This window comes from Pongo pygmaeus, chromosome 4 (genome assembly GCF_028885625.2).
Source record: "Pongo pygmaeus isolate AG05252 chromosome 4, NHGRI_mPonPyg2-v2.0_pri, whole genome shotgun sequence".
Lineage (NCBI taxonomy): Eukaryota > Metazoa > Chordata > Mammalia > Primates > Hominidae > Pongo > Pongo pygmaeus.
The window spans coordinates 182,424,255-182,443,428 of record NC_072377.2 but is presented as its reverse complement, the minus strand read 5'-3'; the positions used below and the strand labels follow the sequence as shown (position 1 = coordinate 182,443,428).

At 49.2% G+C, this 19,174-nt stretch overlaps 1 protein-coding gene across 1 annotated transcript; it reads left to right on the top strand.

Moving 5' to 3' along the window:
- Positions 1-1,412: 1,412 nt before the first annotated feature.
- ARL10 (ADP ribosylation factor like GTPase 10) lies at positions 1,413-17,438 on the top strand. The gene is made up of 4 exons (XM_054488007.2): positions 1,413-1,701; positions 2,330-2,531; positions 4,694-4,869; positions 7,490-17,438. Exons 1-4 carry the CDS (start codon positions 1,519-1,521, stop codon positions 7,661-7,663), a joined length of 735 nt encoding a protein of 244 aa, XP_054343982.1. The 5' UTR covers positions 1,413-1,518; the 3' UTR covers positions 7,664-17,438.
- Positions 17,439-19,174: the final 1,736 nt, after the last annotated feature.

Here is a 19,174-nt window from a genome sequence, read left to right as displayed (position 1 = left end):
TTTCACCGTGTTAGCCAGGATGGTCTCGATCTCCTGACCTCGTGATCCGGCTGGCTGCCTCGGCCTCCCAAAGTGCTAGGATCACAGGCGTGAGCCACCGCACTGGCCAAACTTTTAATCTTAGCAATTTTGTGGGTTTTCCCCTCTAAGTGGGTGTATTTTTGAGGAGGAGCTAATTTTTTTTTTTTTTTTTTTTTTTTTTGAGACGGATTCTTGCTCTGTCACCCAGGCTGGAGTGCAGTGGCGCAATCTCAGCTCACTGCAACCTCCGCCTCCTGGGTTCAAGCGATTCTCCTGCCTTAGCCTCCTGGGTAGGTGGGATTACAGGCACGTGCCACCACGCCTGGCTAATTTTTTGGTAGAGATGGGGTTTCACCATGTTATCCAGGCTATTCTCGAACTCCTGACCGCAGGTGATCCGCCTGCCTCGGCCTCCCAAAGTGCTGGGATTACAGGCATAAGCCACCACACCCGGCCAGAAATAAATTTTTCAAAAGAATCAATGCCGGAAGAAATAAGATGTAGCTAAAACATCACTATCTGGGAGGAGAGAAGTATATATATGTAGTCAAAGGGAAAGGGGACCAAATCAGAAGGAATAGGGGCTGGGACCCAGAGCCAGGGGTACAGAGGAATGGCGAACTAAAAGGAGGTGAAGAATTGAGACAATAGAAAGGGGAAGAGGTAGCCCTGCTGGGCCCTGAGAGCCACAGGCGGTCTCTCGATCCATATACCCTACAGCCAGCCGTACATGGCGTCAGCCCTCTGGAGAGCCAAAAGAACCCGACTGCTGTACTCGGGTCGTTTCTCCTGTTCTTCCTCCTCGTGGAAGCCTTGGCAGTCACTGGGGGTACCTAGGACAAGGCAGTCAGCCCTAAACATTCTGAACTGACACTGCTTAATTCAGCCTGACCAGGACCCCAGCAAAACCCCTGGGGTCCGGGAGGCAGCGAAAGAAGGCTAGAGGTGGCCGGGAGCCACGGACCTGGGTTCTATTCCTGCCTCTGCCACCCCACTGCCGTGTGATCTCGGGCGTCTTGCTTCAATTTCCTCCCTGAGGTCTTGAGGGATGACCGGGAGACAGATCGCTTGGGTTTGAACGCAGGCTACACCAAAGCACTACGATGCGGCGTTGGGAGGGTTACTTAACTCCTGGGCCTCGGTTTTCCCTTCTGCGTGGTATCATTGTAAGGGGTAACCGAGAAAAGCCGTGAGCTAACCCCTGGTGGATGCTAGCAAGCACCGCCGTCTCCCGTCCTCCCCAGGCACAGCCTCTCCTCCCTCCACCCCGGACCTGGCAAGGGGAGCGGAGGTCCCCGCGCGCCGGCCAGCGCCCCCCCACCCACGCCGCCGGGTCCCGGGCGGCCTGCCGTGACAGCGGCGGTGCATTGTGGGGCTTGTAGTGCGGGACTGGGGCTGGGTGGGTGGGCGCGGCCGCAGCAGTCGCAGAGGGGCCATCTTCGGCGGGCGAGTGGGCTCGGCCTGTGCAGCCCGCACCTGCGTCCCTCGCCCGGCCCGATGGCGCCGCGGCCGCTGGGCCCCTTGGTGCTGGCGCTGGGCGGCGCCGCGGCGGTGCTGGGCTCGGTGCTCTTCATCCTCTGGAAGACCTACTTCGGCCGCGGCCGAGAGCGGCGCTGGGACCGGGGAGAGGCCTGGTGGGGCGCGGAGGCTGCCCGCCTCCCCGAGTGGGACGAGTGGGACGTGAGTGCCGGGCCGAGGCCCGGGGAAGGGCGCGCAGGCTGGGGCTGCGACTCCGCGCATGTGGCTAAGGGGTGTGACCACGGAACGGCCCTGCTGGTGCCGGGAGCTTGGGGGGTCGAGGGCTTGGCAGCCGCAGCGCAGAGGCCCCGCGCGGGTGGGCGGTCAGAGCCCGGGAACCGAGGAACGGGTGGGCGTGCTTGGGTGTGTGCGGCGCCATAGCGCCGCGCCGTCGCCCCACTCCGTGGGGCTCGGGCGTTCCAGCGGGGGCCGGAGTTTGGAGGGCGCGGCTCGGGAGCATCCCGGGGCCCGGCCGGGTCGGCTGGCGCCCCTCCGGCGCCTGCGCAGTGCGCCTCGCCCCGGGGGATGTCGGGAGAAACCCCGTCCCCTCCCGCCTGCGGTCGGGACTCCGAGACCGATGGAGGAAGCGGGGCGCGCGAGCGTAAGGAATTCGCCAAGGGTTTGAAATTCAGGACTCCAAAGGCAGCGTTCGTCCCACTCATCCAGACCATGCCTGCCTGTCCCAGGACGGGTGGAAGGCGGGCCTGGGCCCTCTGGTGCCTTCGGTCTTCCCTCGGGAAAGGTCCTTCGGGAGGCCGCCAGCCGCAGCCTTACCTCCGCTTCCCCGCAGCCCGTGGACGAGGAGGACGAGGAGCCCGCGCTGGAGGAGCTGGAACAGCGCGAGGTGCTGGTGCTGGGGCTGGATGGCGCAGGCAAGAGCACGTTCCTGCGCGTGCTGTCGGGGAAGCCACCGCTGGAAGGCCACATCCCCACCTGGGGCTTCAACTCCGTGCGTCTGCCCACCAAGGACTTTGAGGTGGACCTGCTAGAAAGTGAGCGGACACCCTACCCCATCTCCCCATCTCCTCTACTGGACCAGTCCTGGATTCTCTGCAGGGAAGGGGGCTTCCAAAATGCATGTCTAAGCAGCACATTCCCCTCTACGAATCCTTCCCACCGCTCTCTGGGGCACAGGATTCAGTCCACGCTCTGTGCTCTGACATTTAGGGCCCTTCGTGATCGGGCCTCTCCAGCTGCACCGCCTGCCCCATCACCCCTACCAAAGTCGATAGGCCTAACACAGAGATACTAACAGCTAAGGGTTCATATGCCAAGCACTTGACAGGCATTGCTTAAGAAAACTCCCCTAAACAATTACATAAAACTAGAATCGGTCACTACCCTCGTTATCTCCAGAGGAAAATGAGTTCCAGCAGTAGTATCATGAATCCAAGGTCACCCACCTTTCTAGTCTTTCTTTTTTTTTTTTTTTTTTGAGATGGAGTCTCACTATGACACCCAGGCTAGAGTGCAGTGGCGCTGTCTCGGCTCACTGCAACCTGCTCCCCCCGGGTTCAAGTGATTCTCCAGCTTCAGCCTCCTGAGTAGCTGGGATTACAGGTGCCCGCCACCACGCCCAGCTAATTTTTGTATTTTTAGTAGAGACGGGGGTTTCACCATATTGGTCAGGCTAGTCTTGAACTCCTGACCTCAAGTAATCTGCCCGCTTCGACCTCCCAAAGTGCTGGGATTACAGGCGTAAGCCATCGTGCCCCACCTTTCCAGTCTTTTTTTTTTTTTTTTTTTTTTTTTTTTTGGAGACAGAGTCTCTGTCGCCCAGGCTGGAGTGCAGTGAGCAGTGGCACACCCTCCTTCACTATTGCCTGTCTGGCCCAAAGTAGTATCATCTTTCCTCTCAGTACCACAGCCTCCTCTTTGGTCTTCCTGCTTCCCCTTCTATCCCTAGTGTCAGCTAGAGAAAACCCATGTCAGGTAATGTCACTCTTGCTTAAAGCCCTTGGGGGGCTCCCCACCCCCTCACTGTGGTCTTTGGCCCTATGTGGCCGGCCCCAGCCAGCCTCACAGCCATCTCCTTCTCCTTCTTGCAGTGTCTCAGCACCCCAGCCTTCTTTCTGTTTCCCAGACACTTCCAGCGTGCTCTCCCCTCTGTCTGGAATGCTTTCCTCTGCCTCTTCCCGTGGCTGGCTCCTTCTCATCATCCCACTCAGCTCACATGCCACTCCTTGATGAGACCTACCCAGACCACCCAATCCAGGGCCAACCCCTGTTCCACCTCAGCCACTTTCCCTTTTTTCTGTTTTATTTCTTTCCTTTTTGAAATGTGTTGACGTCATTGCCATGTCCTTCCCAGTTAGGGAGGGAGCTCCTTGGTGCAGGGCCCCTGCTTGCCTTGCTCACCTCTGTATCCCCAGCACCCAGATCAGTGCTTGGCACCTAGCAAGCACTCAGTAAATACTTGTTGAGTGCCTGCTATGTGCCAGGCATTGTGCTGAGGGCTTTGTGGGGATGCAGAGGTAAGTGCCTCTGACTCTCACAGCTTAGAATCCTCAAGTGTCAGAAAAATAGCCAGAAACACTAGGGTGCGGGGTGACCAATGGGACTGTGCAGAAGAGCAGAGAGGAACAGAAAGGCGACCCAGGCTGGGGGACTGTGTTGGCAACCATGTGTTCATAGGATGAAATACGACATTTCCAAGGGAAAAGAAGGGGATAGGGGAAACTGAATGGAGAATGGCTGTGTATAGGCAGGGCAGGGGGTCCTCAGTTTTCTAGACAATAGGACTCCTGGCTCCTATCACAGCCATCACTGACAGTTTTGAACCTGTAGGAGAAAGCTAGGAATTAGCAAGAGGCAAAGCAAGACAACCCAGGGGAGAGAACTGAAGACTCCCATTTATTGAGCACCTGTGTGTCAGTCCTGTGAAAGGTACATTGCACATGGTACCTGTGGGTTTTACTGCAACCTGTGAGGAAAGTTCAGTGAGGAAACTGGTGCTTAAAGCTAGGGACTTGCCCCAAGAGACCCACCTATCAGAGCTAGAGCTAAATTCAGTCTGAGTAGCTGCGGAAACTGCAGTCTTTTCGTTGCCCCTGGCTGGTGGAAGCTCACCAAGCTAGAAGTAGGGTGGGGTGGGGGCTGTGGGCAGTGAGCTAGGGCCCAGGAGGCTCTGAGCTGGCCCCTGGCCTCTCCTCAGTTGGCGGCAGCCAGAACCTGCGCTTCTACTGGAAGGAGTTTGTGAACGAGGTGGATGTGCTGGTGTTTGTGGTGGACTCGGCTGACCGACTGCGGCTGCCCTGGGCCCGACAGGAGCTGCACAAGCTGCTGGACAAGGACCCTGACCTGCCTGTCGTTGTGGTGGCCAACAAGCAGGTGAGGGCTGTGGGAGGGCAGCTCAGTCCAGGCGATGTCCACTTAGATATGCTTGGACAGGGGCAAGGAGCGCTGCCTGGGCCTATGGCCTAGAGAGGGTGGCTGAGATGCCGCCCCCACTTCTTCTACCTATGCCCTGTTCGGATCCCTGCCTCTGTCTTCCTTCCTCTTTGCCTCCCTATCATCTCACACCCTGCAGAGATGAGAAAAATAATTATTAAGTGCCTCCTATATGCCAGGCATGGTGTTTTGTTTTTGTTTTTTTTTTTTTTTTGAGACAGAGTCTTGTTCTGTCGCCCAGGCTGGAATGCAGTGGTGTGATCTCGGCTCACTGCAACCTCCACCTCCCGGGTTCAAGCAATTCTTGTGCCTCAGCCTTCCGAGTAGCTGGGATTACAGGCATGTGCCACCACACCCAGCCAATTTTTGTATTTTTAGTAGAGGTGGAGTTTTGCCATGTTGGCCAGGCTGGTCTTAAACTCCTGACCTCAAGTGATCCGCCCGCCTCAGCTTCCCAAAGTGCTGGAATTTTAGGCATGAGTCACTGTGTCTGGCCCCCAGGTGTGGTTTTGAATAACATTTCTTCTTATGCTTCTGTGGACCCTATAAAGTATGGGATGCTATTCCCATTTTATAGATGAGAGAAGTTTTGTAATCTTTCCAAGGTTGTACATCTTGAGAGTAATAGAATTGGTCCAGGCGTGGTGGCTCAAACCTCTACCCCCAACACTTTGAGAGGCCGAGGAAGGTGGATCATTTGATTCCAGGAGTTCGAGACCAGCCTGGGCAACATGGCGAAATTCCGTCTCTACAAAAAAAAATGCAAAAAATTAAGTGGGTGTGGTGGTGCCTGCCTATAGTGCCAGCTACTTTGGAGGCTGAGGCAGAAAGATCACTTGAATCTGGGAGGTCGAGGCTGCAGTGAGCTGTGATCACACCACTGCACTCCAGCCTGGGTGACACAGCGAGACCGTATCTCAAAAAAAAAAAATTATAATAATAATGGAATTGGGACGTGTAATGCTAAAGCTGTACCTTTTCCACTCTGCTATGCCCTTGCAAATTCTGGCTCTAGATCAGAGAGCTGAAGCTGGTAACTGATGAGAGGTAGAACAGGTTAAATAAAGCTAGCATTTATTGTGTGCTTGCAGTGTGCCATACATGTGGTAAGCACCTGACAATCATGACCTCACTTCCGCCCTCCAAACAACCCGTGATAGGCCCTGCTGTTACACTAAACACCTGGAGTTGCAGCTGGCATGTGGCAAAGCCCAAACTTGAACTCAGATATTCTTCAAAGTTCCTCCTCTTAACCAGTGTGCTGTACCTCTCTTGGGTGCCAGAGAGTCGCCTTGGGCCCAGGAACCCTCAGTATCACAGACCTTGGGTCCCATTCTCAATATCAGGTGAAACTGCCAGAGTACAGAGTCTGATCATATTTCCTGTGGTCTAAACTCAGGTGCCTCTGAGAGCTGTGGGACCTGTTTCCAACTTCACATGGAGATCCGACCTCAGATTCCCCAACCTATTAGGAAACATTTGACAATTATTTATAAATAGGGTGACTGTATGTCCTTTTCTGTCCAAGACAGTCCCCATTTACGACTCTTGTTCTGGCACTATTAATAGTGCCCGCTCTGAGCCTCAGACTACCCCAGTTTGGACCAGGAATCACATCGTATCCTATTTATAAACTAATTTATAGCAGTTTTGAACCTGTAGGAGACAACATCTAAGGTCCCAGCAGTCTCTGAATTGCTCCAGGAAGAATCATTTAAATCTTGGGCCAGGGTTGAAATTACAATGTACCATCACCAGTCACGCTGTGTAGTGGTCCCTTGTTTTCCTCCAGCTAGTTTCTAGAGGTCTTGTCTGGAAGTGATCCTACTGTATCATCTCTCCATGACTGAGTTTAGGAAACTTGGTTATCAAACCAACCTGAGTTGGAACCTGACTCTGCCACTTATCACTGTTACCTTAGCTCAATGATTTCACCTCCCTGAGCTAATTTTCTCATCAATTAAGTGTGGACTGTAAAAATTAAATAAGCTAAGTATATAAAGGCCTATCTACAATGCTTGACACATAGAAAGTGCTCTATTTCTGGCCGGGCGTGGTGGCTCATGCCTGTAATCCCAGCACTTTGGGAGGCTGAGGCAGGTGGATCACCTAAGGTCAGGAGTTCGAGACCAGCCTGGCCAGCATGGCGAAACCCTGTCTCTACTAAAAATACAAAAATTAGCCAGGCATGGTGGCTCACACCTATAGTCCCAGCTACTAGGGAGGCTGAAGCAGGAGAATCGCTTCAGGATTCCACCACAGGAGGTGGAGGTTGCAGTGAGCCAAGATCGTGTCACTGCACTCCAGCCTGGGTGACAGAGCAAAACTCCATCTCAAAACAGTGGCTAATGATGCAATGAAAAGAAGTTGGTACAAAAGAGAGCCCAGGGTGAGGGAGAGAGCACTGAGTTTAGGCCAAGGGGTCCAGAGGCTACTTCTGGGAACTTGGGCCCTGATATTCCCGGGGATAGCCTAAGAACAGTGTATTTCATGAATGACAAGGGTGTGAGCGTGTTAGGAAATGCTGCCAGCTGTGTTCTGACTTCTCTGTCTCACCCAGGACCTGAGCGAGGCCATGAGTATGGTGGAGCTGCAGCGGGAGCTGGGCCTACAGGCTATCGATAACCAGCGGGAGGTTTTCCTCTTGGCAGCCAGCATTGCCCCTGCAGGACCCAGCTTTGAAGAGCCTGGCACCGTGCACATCTGGAAACTGCTCTTGGAGCTTCTCTCCTAGGCTGGAGCTCTCCTGCTCGCCACCTGCCTGTCAAGACCACAGTTGTACTGCTGCTGCTTCATTGCCAGACTGGGCCTGGGGCAGGAGCCACACAGCAGCATTTCCCTTTTCCCCTCCTTTGCCTCTTAAGAGCAGGGCCTGGGCAAGGCCAAGAACCATGCAGAAGCCTTCCTGGTGAGGTGGCCGTGAAGCCGAAGCAGGGAGGTGGGTGAGACAGAGGGTGGGGAGGATAGTGTCTGGCTCATTCCAGGCTGGAATGTGGATCCAGCTTTCCCTTCTCTTACCTGTACAGTGAGATGCTCAGTGGGCTCAATCCTCCGCTACAGGTCCCGGTACCTGAGGAACCAGTGTAGGTGTCAGAAATACTCCTAGAGCCTCAAGGTCTCCCGGTCCAGACTGTTCCCTCCTGGTGACGTCATGCCCTTCTCATGTGGGCAGCTTCTGAGTGGTGACACAGCAAGCCTTTGTTCCTGTCCTGCATTGTCTAGCCCCAGCTCCACCTAAGTGACTTGTGGCCTTGTGCAATCTCTGCCTCTCTGACCCCAGGGCCATTATTTTTAAAGGGAGGTGGTTTCTTAATTCAGAGATGCCTTTCCCAGCCACGGGAGTATGAAGTGCTGGGATGAACCTGGCCATCCTAGCAAGGAGCTTTCTGAAGACCTCCCTGCTTTTCCCTGAGCCCAGGCCCGGCCTGCCAGCCTCTCTCGACTACAGAATAACATATTCACCCACCAAACAGAAAAAGTGAAGGCTGGGTTTTTTCCCCTCTAATCTAGAGACAAGCTGCTGCTCTTGTACTAACTGTGCCAATGCCCCTGTTTACAAAAGTCAGGGGAAGGAAGGAGCCTGTGTCCCTGGGACGACAGTCAACTGGAGCTAGGTGTTGACCTCAGAACTGCATTTTATTTATTAATTTATAAGCGGAACAGGCCAGAGTTCTAGGCTCTGTTTCTAGGTGCTGTTTTCAAAACCCCAGATGACAGTGATAGAAAAGTTGGAACTTAGGAAAATAGCTGGAATCATGAATGACAATGAGGTAACGTACAGATGTCAATGGAGACACAGTTGTAGGTCCGTCTTTCCCCCTGGCTTTGAGGCTGTCGTGGATATCATAGTACTTTACACGGACTCACATGAACTCAAACACCTCCACTTGGCCCAGGATGTGGAAAGGTGCAAATTCCTTCTGGGTAGATAAGAAATGACTCTGGGAGAGGATTTCCCTTATGTGAATCTAGGTAAAAAGATGGAAAAAAATTGTATTATGTGATCCTAAGGACAGGAATAGCAGACCAGCCAATGAGGTGGCCTTGGGTACATCACTCAGCCTTTCCAGGCCCAATTTTTCCCCAGTGAAAGCCAAGTTGGACTGAATTTCTGGAGTTCTCATCAGTGTACATTCCATAGTTCTCCAGTACTTGGCGGTCAGCCCAATTTAAGGACTGGCTCTGTACTGACATTTATTATTGGTACAGGCAAAGAGGAGCCTGTTGTCCGTTAGGGAGCACTAAATCAACAACCACAAATGGATTTTTTTTAAGAGGAGCTGTGCACCTCAATTTACTGTCTAGTTGAGAATAGAGATTGTGTGCCTTCATTTCATTTGACATTTACCCAGCATGCCTCAGTTCCACACCGTGACCAGTGTAAGAAGAGGAACTATGATAAAAACGGTTCAACAAGCCGCAAGGAGGGTGGGAAATTCTGAAGTCCAGAAGCGAGTGTGATCTTTGGAATAGTGGCTGCTGTGCCCTTGGGCGCAATTTAAAGAATCATTGTTCTTTAAAGTGCTGGTTCACTTTTTGCAGTAAGAAGTGATTTATGGGCTCTTACGTAAAATTTTAAGAATGACTTGGGTTTTAGAGTAGCCTTTGAAACTTTGCTGGCAGCTTTTCATTTTGTCATTGGAAGGGTAAGACTTTTCTCCTTTGTTCTATGAACTCCTTGTTCTTCAGGGCTTGAAGGTGTTAACAAAAAAACCTTAGACAACTTTAACGAAGTTTAAAAAGTATGTTCTGTTTTTGAGCAGAAAAAAGATTCATGAACTGGGTAGTACTTAGCACCAAAAGCAGTTCAGAATGCTCAGCCCCACAATGTGTATAGGCTACATTTATAGCCAGAGAAACGAAAATAACTTAGATTGCCTGATTGGCTGCAGTCTGGCATTTGCCTTACCTGAATATGTTTTAGCAGCCTTCAGCCAATGACTGACTGAAGGCTTGGCTGCTGTGATTGGCTAAAATTCGGCTACTTGTTAGAAGAACATACTTTTAGGTTAGGTTACGAGTTGTTTACACTTTAAGTTACAATTCACTGTGTACAGAGGCAGCCTTAGGCCAGACTTAATTCAGCTTCACAGTGTCCCCCATTTTGCTCAGCCCCTTAATTTTGAGAGATTGACCAAAATCCCAGGCACTGACACTACCTTCTGTCACTATTTGACCTCATTATGGAACTCACAGTTTACAATGTTAAATCAGTTAGAGGATTCTTTATGTCTTCATGTTTCTGTTACTCTAACCGTAATGAGACCATTTGAGGTACAAAGGATGACTGCACTGGTGTATTTAAGACTACAACACATCAGTGGGGACCTTAGGATGGCTATCAGGAGTGTAATACCAAGAAACTGGAATGCATTCCTTAATATGAGTCTCCACAAACCAAACTGATCGGAATCAAAGAACTCAAGTTCAGACGATAAAAATAGTTCAACAGCATGCAAGCTCTGTTGCTCATAGCCTGTTCAGGGTATAGTGGCAATTAAGGACATAGTTCACTATGAAGTACCTTAATTGTAAAGTGTTTGATTTTTTAGTTAGCTTTTGGTAACACAAGCCATAGTGATTGGGATACCCACTAAAAGAAACATGAAGATTAGAAAACCTTGAACAGCTAAGCTTGCTGTCTACCATTCAGGATGCCTGCAAACCAACCACTAGCTGCTCCTGCAAACACATTATGTGTTCCTTTTCCCTGAGAAATATCCTTGATGTGTTTGGTGGCAGTATCTACAGAAGCGGCAGCCACCACCGCCTTTTTAAGCACTCCATAGTAGCAGAATCGGGAAAGATAAGCACAGCGTTCAGTTTTGTTCAGCACCATACACAAGCTCCTAGCTGGGCAAAGGAAATCTAAAGCTGCATGAAGTTCCATTACATGTTTTTGTTGAACACAGGTAGCCTCATCCATCCATCCATCCATCCATCCATCCATCCATCCACCCATCCACCCATCCACCCATCCACCCATCCATCCATCCATCCATCCATCCATCCATCCATCCATCCATCCATCCACCCATCCATCCATCCATCCATCTGTGGCTTCTACCCGTGCGAATCTCTGTGCTACAAAATTTTTTTCAATTTAGCATTAACTTTAATTTCCATACAGTTGGCACCCCACTGCCGCCAAAAGTGAGTCCGCAGGAACCCCACTGGAACATTTGCTCAGTGGAAACTAACTAATCATCTGTTTCAAGGTTGGTATTCATTTTAGTCTTTGACCTCTGATTATGGGGACTTCCAGGGAAAGCTGTTCACAAGGCGAGCGTGAATCAGGTGAAACAGCAAGACCTGAAGTCAGGACAGAGTAAGCAAATTACCCACAGACCTAATATGTACCCTCTGAAGCTGGAAAGTGGGGGCCACCTGGTAGCATTTGAGCAGGGGTCACTTCTGTTCCCCCATAAGTCTGCACAGCTCCTAAACAAGGTCCAGTGGGAAACTTGTTTTTATGTGGTCCCTTTATAGCATGCTGTAAGGGTGCATAACCACAGCCAGTGAGAAGGGACCCTACTGGATTTAACCCAGTGACATTATATAAGCAATCGCTTGGAGCCACAAAGGTAGTTCCCAGGTCCTGAAAATGTGGTGCCTGAAAGCACAGGTGCAGGCAGTATTCCTTGCGTAGGCATTGCCTGGACAGGTTTTCCATGTTGGCACTTAGGAGTTATTAATTGAAAAGGTCAGGGTCCCACTTCCAGTGGGTGTAGGGAAGCAAGCAGTAGTGGTGTTTAGAATATCAAGGTTAGCTGCTGGGTGGATCACGAGGTCAGGAGATCGAGACCATCCTGGCTAACATGGTGAAACCCCATCTCTACTATAAAATACAAAAACTTAGCTGGGTGTGACGGCACGCGCCTGTAGTCCCAGCTACTAGGGAGGCTGAGGCATGAGAATCACTTAAACTTGGGAGGCGGAGGTTGCAGTGAGCCGAGATCGCGTCACTGCACTCCAGCCTGGGAGACAGAGCGAGACTCCGTCTCAAAAAAAAAAAAAAAAAAAAAAAGGTTAGCATTCCACTCTTCCTTTGGGGTTTCAGGGTGACTCATTGGGAAAATGGAGAGATACTGGCATTAATGGAATCGTTTCCTGATTTGAGCATTAAGTCACAAACCCAACAGTAACTCCAGTTTCTTGCTAGAGCATTAGCCTTTGCTAAAGCCAGCCCCAGATTATGGTCCCACGGATTTTCCCATAAAGAAAGGGAAAGGATTTGCAGGCAGAAAATAGGAAAGAGAGGGAGAAAGATAAGATTTTTGTGATTGCAGTGAAGTCTTCATCCACATCTAGGGAAAGCTGTTCATGTCTAGGATGTGATCTGCTTCTGGGGAAAAACTTCCCTAGTTAGCTTTACCTTAAAGTCTCCAACAGGTGCGTAGTTCCAGGAGTCTGGAGAGGTCCTTTTGAGTTGTGAGATGTGGACCCAAGGTTCGAAGCCCTGAAGTTTTACCACAGTGTGGGTAATAGAAGAACTTGGTATCGTCTCTTTCTATGAGGTTTAAGGGCACTTTTTCTCTGATACCATCTCCAGAAGACCTAGTCTCAGGTTACAGATTGTGAAGGCTTTGATGGTCCTCTGTGCGTCACAGAAAGTTTATTTTGTCAAAATATAGTGTGACATAATGCATTATAGCTCTGTAGTATTTAGTGGTATCAGCATTTAGGAGAGTAGGCACTACGTGAAGTTCTGTTAGGAGCACAGGCTTTTAGTAACTATTTCATAGGGATCAATCTGTGTCTGTCATAGGAATGGATCTGATCTGCTGACCAAAGGCAATGGTTGGCTTTCTTTTTCAGAGATCAGAAAAAAATGAAATTCAAAGCCAATGGTAGTGCCTTTGGCCAAGATAACCAATCAATTCAGTTAATTTTGCCAATTTTAGTTTTAAAATATTTGTCCTTTTGACCTTTCCAGAAGACTGAGTGTGAAAGGGACAATGGTTGACCACTGTGTTTCTAACACTTTATTTAGCTGCTTCATAGTTTGTCCAATAAAATGAGTTCCTCTGTCACTGGAGATTTTTCCAGAGATGCCCCATAAAGGAAACACATGTTCTTATAACTCCTTAGCTACTGTCATAGCATCAGCTCTCCTACACAAGAAAGCTTCTATCCAACCAGAAAATAGGCCAACTATTACAAGAACATACTGATACTTAATTGAGGGTGGCAGCTGAATGAAGTCCATCTGTAAGTGTTCAAATGGTCCATGAGGTGTTGGTGGAAATACACCACTTGGAGTTTTTATTATCTTCCCTGGATTATGGGTTTGACAAACCAAATATTGGTTATAACCCATTTCAGCATTTTAGAGTAGTCACACTATCGATATTTTTTATAATTTGGATCATTTTGCTCATTTCATGAGGAATTGTGAGGTGCAGAGGTTGTTTTTTGTTTTTTTGTTTTGAGACAGGATCTCACTCTGTCACCCAGGCTGGAATGCAGTGGTGCAATCATGGCTCACTACAACCTCCACCTCCAGGGATCAAGCAGTCCTCCCACCTCAGTCTCCTGAGTAGCTGGGACTACCGGTGTGCGCCACCATCCCCAGCTAATTTTTGTAATTTTTATAGAGAGGGTTTTACCCTCTTGCGCAGGCTGGTCTTGAACTCCTGGGCTCAAGCCGTCTGTCCAGCTCAGTGCTGGGGTTATAGGGATGAGCCACCATGCCTGGCCAAGTGCGAAGCTTTTAACAGTGGAAGTTTCAAGGGCTCAGGAAGGACCAGGGGGCCATCTAGGCTCTCCATGAGTTTACGCTTAACATTATGTTTACGTCTGTCAGATAACAATTTTGGTTTTCCACATCAGGTGCATGGCACTGTTAGATGGGTCATCATAAAGGTCATCAGTCTAGTGGCATTCATTCCCTTTGCTCATCCTAACTGTTTCAGCACTATCTGATTTAGCATGAAAATCTGCCAGGGCAGTCCCTTGATATTCAGGTTCAGCTTTCCATGTATGGGCTTCAATCTTTTAAGAATTTGTTATTTTTCACCTTTACTCAAGATAGCTTGGAACTTATAGCAATTTGTGATGGCAACAGGATAGTAGCAAGTTCATCCACTTGAGTCTGTTTTTAACGGGGGCTCCACTAGAAGTGAGAAACCCTCTTTGTTTCCATAACATGCCAAAATTGTGGACTGCAAAGGCATGTCTGCTATGTAGATAGCATTTTCTGATTTCCCTTTAGCTGTATGACAAGCTCAAGTGAGAGCAAAAGCTCTGCAGTTTGAGCTGACTGAGACTGGGAAGAGTCCGCTTTGTATTAACTCATTTTGGGTTTTAATGACATATTTTGCCAAAGAATAATTTCAAATGGGGGCTGGGTGCTGTGGCTCACGCCAGGCGTGGTGGCGGGCGCCTGTAGTCCCAGCTACTCAGGAGGCTGAGGCAGGAGAATGGCGTGAACCCGGGAGGCAGAGCTTGCAGTGAGCCGAGATCGCACCACTGCACTCCAGCCTGGGCAACAGAGCGAGACTCCGTCTCAAAAAAAAAAAAAAAAAAAATTTCAAATGATGTTGGTCTACTTGCTGAAAAATGCTGGGTTTGACTGGAATTTAATAGACTTTCCACAGCATGTGGAACTTGCAAAAAAAAAAGTTCATTCCCTAAAACCAGGTCAGATGAACCCTTTCCCAATCTGATGGTTGCTGCCACTGCCTTTAAGCAATTAGGGTATGCCTTAGCTGTGGGGTCTAATTGCAGCCCATGCTATGTGATGGGCCTGTGCTTCCCAACTATGTTCTTTTTTATGTATGTATGTATTTATGTATTTATTTTTTGAGATGGAGTTGTGCTCTTCTTGCCTAAGCTGGAGTACAGTGGTGTAATCTCAGCTCGCTGCAATCTCCACCTCCCAGGTTCAAGTGATTCTCCTGCATAAGCCTCCCAAGTAGCTGGGATTACAGGTGCCCGCCACCACACCCAGCTTATTTTTTGTATTTAGTAGAGATGGGGTTTCACCGTGTTCGTCAGGCTGGTCTCGAACTCCTGACCTCAGGTGATCCACCCGCCTTGGCCTCCCAAAGTGCTGGGTCAACTGTGTTCTTGAGTAAGAACTCCTAATGCCCGATTGTTATGTTTACGGACAAACAAGGTGAAGGGTTCTGTATAATTTGGAAATCCTAGAGCAACCATATCTGTTACTTTCCATCCTGGTTACATTTCTTAATTAGACTGCAAAGTTCTGAATGAGTCCTTTTTAAATAGAGCAGTTAATGCCATTTCTGTCTCTGCAGGTTTCACAAGTAGTGTTTCTAAATGAGCGCTATAATCTGAAACTGGTTCATCTTTCTTTTGCCCACAAGATTATGTGATTGACCAATCAATTTTTTGTGGAAAAGCCTTAGGGATTGAATTTAAAAGATTTTCGGCAATTCTTCTAGTTCCTCTTGGCCCTCCTCTTGGGGTTTTGGAGTGGTCTTTAATATCCTCAGGCTGTTTCCATTCTGCTCCTACTGTCAATTTTCAAGCTTCACCAGTATCATGTGAATAAATTGGTAAAGATTAGAGCGTCCTGGATCATAAGCTCCTATGAGGATTCTCAATTTTCCAGTACATTTTTGAGTATTTTCTCTTGGATTAGTTAAGTCTTTATGATGGCTGTAAGCTCAGCTTTAGACCATGGAGTAAAAGTGGTTACAGCAGGCAGGCTGGTTGACTAGAGAGTCTCACTTTGTAAGGCATTTATCCAACTTCCCCTTTTTCATTAGCCTCAAGGAGAAAAGGTAACTGAGCAAAAGGGTTACTATACTCAGAGCATCGAGGCAAAGAAGAGAAAGAGAAGGAGCAGTCAGGGTTCATGTGCTGCATGAGCCTTTCACTTGCGTTTTGTAAAGAATCTTTTAGGCAATTTTAGATTTGTATAATCTTTTAGATGCCTCTGCATACCGATTTAAAATGCATCCCATTGTTTTTGTGGAGTTTTTGATCCTTTCTTTTCTAATGTGTCCCACAAATACAGTTTTATTTAAAGTTTCCTCATTGTGGCCATTTTAATTCTAAGTTGTTCCTAGTAAGGTTAGCCTGTTTTTCTAAAAACAAGTTCTGGGTCCATAATTTTGGTTTTTTGTTTGTTTGTTTGAGACAGAGTCTTACTGTCACCACCCAGGCTGGAGCGCAGTGGCACAATCTCAGCTCACTGCAACCTCCGCCTCCCAGGTTCAAGCAATTCTCCTGCCTCAGCCTCCCGAGTAGCTGCGATCACAGGTGTGCACCACCACGCCCAGCTAATTTTTGTATTTTTAGTAGGGAGGGGTTTCGTCACATTGGCCAGGCAGGTGAGGTGATCTGCCCACCTCGGCCTCCCAAAGTGTTGGGATTACAGGTGTGAGCCATCACACCCGGACTTGTTTTGTTTTTTGAGATAGAGTGTTGCTTTGTCACCCAGGCTGGAGTGCAGTGGCATGATCTTGGCTTACTGCAACCTCTGCCTCCCGGGCACAAGAGATTTTGCCACCTCAGCCTCCTGAGTAGCTGCGACTACAGGCATACACCACCACACGCCCAACTAACTTCTGTATTTTTTGTAGAGATGGGGTTTTGCCATGTTGCCCAAGCTGGTCTCAAACTTGTGAGCTCAAGAGATCTTCCTGCCTCAGCCTCCCAAAGTGCTGGGATTACAGGCATCAGCCACCACATCCAGCCCCATAATTCTTATATATAAAATTAGATGGAGTCCCAGAAGGTGGAGTCCCAGACTCCTTGAATTGAAACAAGCCCATTATCAAAAGGATAACCTACCCAATGCCTCTAACTGGATCCATCCAGTTTATTATGGGATTCAGTCCAATCCAGGACCCAGTCCAGTAAAAATTGCTCAGATAAACTTGGAGAGCTCAAAACACAAATTTATGGAGCTCAGAATCCTAGGAAGAACTCACTATGACCTCCAGTTGCTGTGAGGGGTCAGTGGGCACAATGGGCCCTGGCAGATACCTTTTTGCGTGGTCACGTGGTGCTCCTGGAGGTTGCTGAAGTTCTACTTTGGATCCTACTTCTGACACCAATTTGTTAAAAGAAAAATTTTATAGACAAGTTAACTTTAACAGTTTAATTGAGCAGAAAAGGGTTCATGAATCAGGTAGCACTCAGGACCAAAAGCGATGGTTCAGAATGTGTGCAGGCTATATTTATAAGCAAAGAACTGGAACTGACATACAGAGATAGCCTGACTGGCTGCAGTCTGGCGTTTGCCTTCTTTGGACATGTTTTGGCAGCCTTCAGCCTATGGTTGGCTGAAAGTAGACTCTTAGATTACGTTGCAGGGTGTTTACACATTAAGTTAGGTTATAATTCACTATGTACAGAGGCAGCTTTAGGCCAAACTTAATTTACAAAGGTCACCTTTGGTACCAGCATTAATTGTTGAGGGGGTCCCTTTTTACCTAATGAAGATCTGTCTGTGTCTAATGAATATCTTGTACAATTTTTAAAGTTCCCAGTTGTGGGAGGTGAACTTGAAGAATAAAGTTTCATTATGTCTACTTGAGCTGCTTTTATCAAGACCACTCTCAAAACCTCAGGTCCCAGCAGCACACTGAGGGCACTGAAGGTCCAGAGTGTCACCACTCTGATACTGGTACAGAATGTAGGTGTCCTAGAGCCTGTGGGTTGGTGGTCAGCAGCTGCGCTCCTCTGGTGGGGCTGCTGGCCCGTCCTCCAGGCACAGTGCCACAGTGCTCATCTGCTTTGGTTTCCACCACACGTAAACTGGGCAAAGTGGGTGAACAGGCCTTAAGAACCTCACCTAACTGGCTCTGTGGTGCCCTTACCCAGCTGCTCCTGAATATGACTTTGTGATTCAGGAGCCACGATCACCTGCTCTTGGGAACCAGTCCAGTTACCTGGAGCTGCTCATCTCAGAATGATCTAGCCTGGGTGATACTGTGTTCCCCCCACTGCCTAAACCCAACAGCTGCCAACCTAGCTGAGCTTGGGAACAAAGTTAAATGTTTGGGTGGCTCTTATGTTCCAACAGAGATGGCTGGAAGGAAGGCTGTGGACCTGAGGGAGTCGGTGGCAGCGAGCATGCAGAGCGTCCGCTCCTCACATAGAAGGGAAGTCTTCACTACACTTACCTGTTGAAACTGTGTCTGGTCACTCACCTGGCACTGGGGGCTTTTGTTCTTAAGTAACTCAGATGAAGCAGTGGCTTCCGATTTTCCATTCTCTGATCTATTACCATTCCTCTGAAGAGAGGCCACCAGAGATGGCTTCCTGGGATGGGCTGAGGAGGGAGGATCACTTGGGCCCGGGAGGTTGAGGCTGCTTCTGCAGTGGGCCATGATCATGTCATTGCACTCCAGCCTGGGATACAAGAGCAAGGCCTTGTCTCAAAAAACCTACAAGACACACATGGCCTAGGGGTGGGGCTAGTGGTAGGGAAGGCTTCCTAAAGTTCTTTCCTCAACTGCGTAAAGATACATGTTAAGGGGCCACCCCAGCCAAAGGCCTGAATTTGGAATCCTGTGGAGGACATAAGATGGGGCCAAATAGGCCCTCAGGAGCTCCGCTGCAGACTAAGCACTGCTGTGTGCTTCCGAGGGCCAGTCATTGCTGGAGTCTACGGCTGGCTCCATCCAGTAAGGGGGCTTCTGGGACTCTCCCAGCCTGCCCTGATGGTATGGGACTGATGGGCAGCCTTCAGATGCCCTTAAAGGGGAATACAGCAAGCAGAAAGCCTAGGCTTAGTTGTTGGACAGACTTCAAACCCCAACTTGATACCTTGTAGCCTGTTTCCTTACCTGTAAGATGAGGATAAAACCACGCATCGTACAAGATTTCACATGAAATGATCTATGGAAAAAACGAAGCCCTCCTTTTCGAGAACAAGTGACAAGAGACAGCTGATAGGCGATTCTGAGAAACCCTGGGAATGAGGTTTTTGTATGACTAATAGTTGGGGATCAAGTATCAGGACATAAGAAAATGCCCAGGGCCCATTCCATACCCTGCTTGTGATCCTGCTACATTGTGGACATCACCTCATACCACCGAATCAGGCAAGCCTGGCCCCAAAGGATGGCCATGCCATGTGTAGCCCACTGCCTGGCACACAACAGAATGGGATTCAGCAGTCCACCAGTCCCAGAAGCCAGGTTGGGGACCTCGGATTCACTTCAGACCGAGGCCAACATAAGCAACCCAAAGAAAAGCAGAGAAGGCAGGTCACTCAGAGGGCAGGCCAGGAGTTGAGCTCCTTACCCTCTGCCAGTCAAGC